Source organism: Colias croceus, chromosome 13 (assembly GCF_905220415.1).
Source record: "Colias croceus chromosome 13, ilColCroc2.1".
Taxonomy (NCBI): domain Eukaryota; kingdom Metazoa; phylum Arthropoda; class Insecta; order Lepidoptera; family Pieridae; genus Colias; species Colias croceus.
In genome coordinates, this window is record NC_059549.1 from 4,166,675 (window position 1) to 4,168,052 (window position 1,378).

At 34.2% G+C, this 1,378-nt stretch overlaps 1 protein-coding gene across 1 annotated transcript; it reads right to left on the reverse strand.

Annotated features, from left to right (window-relative positions):
- Positions 1 to 394: 394 nt before the first annotated feature.
- Positions 395 to 1,054, reverse strand: LOC123696858 (GILT-like protein F37H8.5). Its single transcript, XM_045643238.1, has one exon. It carries the CDS (start codon positions 1,043 to 1,045, stop codon positions 410 to 412), a length of 636 nt encoding a protein of 211 aa, XP_045499194.1. The 5' UTR covers positions 1,046 to 1,054; the 3' UTR covers positions 395 to 409.
- Between the last annotated feature and the right edge of the window lie 324 nt (positions 1,055 to 1,378).

The following is a 1,378-nucleotide window of genomic DNA, read 5'->3' on the forward strand; positions in this document are numbered from 1 at the left end:
CGAAACTCTTTAAGCCTCTATATTTTTATGAAACAATGTTTTCTTTGTATATCAATTTGAAGCCAGCGGTGTTTATCAAAGAAAAGTTCCTTAGGTGGAAGTTTTGTTTACAACTTTCTCTTACACCTGAACCTTTAAATTTTTTGCACTCAAAATAATTTATAGCGCTAGTGGGAATTGTTAATTTAAAATTACTTAAAAAGGTATCACAATTGAGTTTCTCGAAAATAATAACATTGTACACCGTAATAATAATTATAATTTATTATAATTTCTGCAATTACATCGGTTTTTATTCATCTTATTTTTGATGATAAATTCATGTATATTATTTATACTGGATAAATCTAGCTTAAATTGTAAGAAATTAAGCAAAATATGAATACCACTTTATTCGTTATTAGTTATTTTATATTTTACAGTGAGTCACACCAGTGCCCGGAGTATCAGCCAATGCAAAACAAATAACACTTTCAAGTCGGTTCCTCGCTTGGGTCGAGGTATGACGATCGATACCACCATTAAACACAATATAAGGGACGAAGTTTATAATTCTAATGGGATCTGCAGCGGCCGCTTCAGCTGGTCCCTCCAGAGCATCTCCTGTTGTCGCCATACAGTTATCCACCTCGATCAAACGCAGACCCACATGAGTCGCACAGTAATAGCTACCTGAAAATCCAGGCAAGGCGTCAGTGAACTCACACTGCATGAACTTTATTGCCGCGTCCTGGTTATCTTTTAACAAGTGAAGAACGCATCTATGGAAGCGGTTTGCCCAACAACCGTTGACGCCAAACTGGCAACTGAGCTGACCACTCTCGTCTCTTCTTGCTCTTCCCCACGGTACGAATTCAATATCAAGGAACTGCTTGTATTTCTCATACACTGGCACTAATTGTGTCATGAACCTCATTGCATCTGGACACCTCGCTGTTGTGCCAATTTGCATTTTAATCTTCCCATCCACGAGACGCACTTGTCCATGCGATATTTGTAGTAAAGCACATAATAAAACACAAATTAAATAACTCTTGACCGCCATGTTGCTATTACAAGTACTAGTTGTTACAATTCACTTCGATGTGATTAAAAATTACGTATTATTATTGATAAGATAAATATTGATTATGATAAAATTAGCTTATAAATTAAGTGTCCCATATTTTTCATATTTTAAAAATTATAGGAATGTGAAAACACTGGTACAATATTTAGGATATGATACGTCATACGGTACGTATCATAAAATAAACTTTGTATTACAGAAAGTAAATCTCGATATAATAAGAATTAAATGTATATTAAACCAATATATCTTTGTGAATGCTATTAAAAGATTGCGGCCTTAATCCTAAATAAAATATGGTGCATAAAT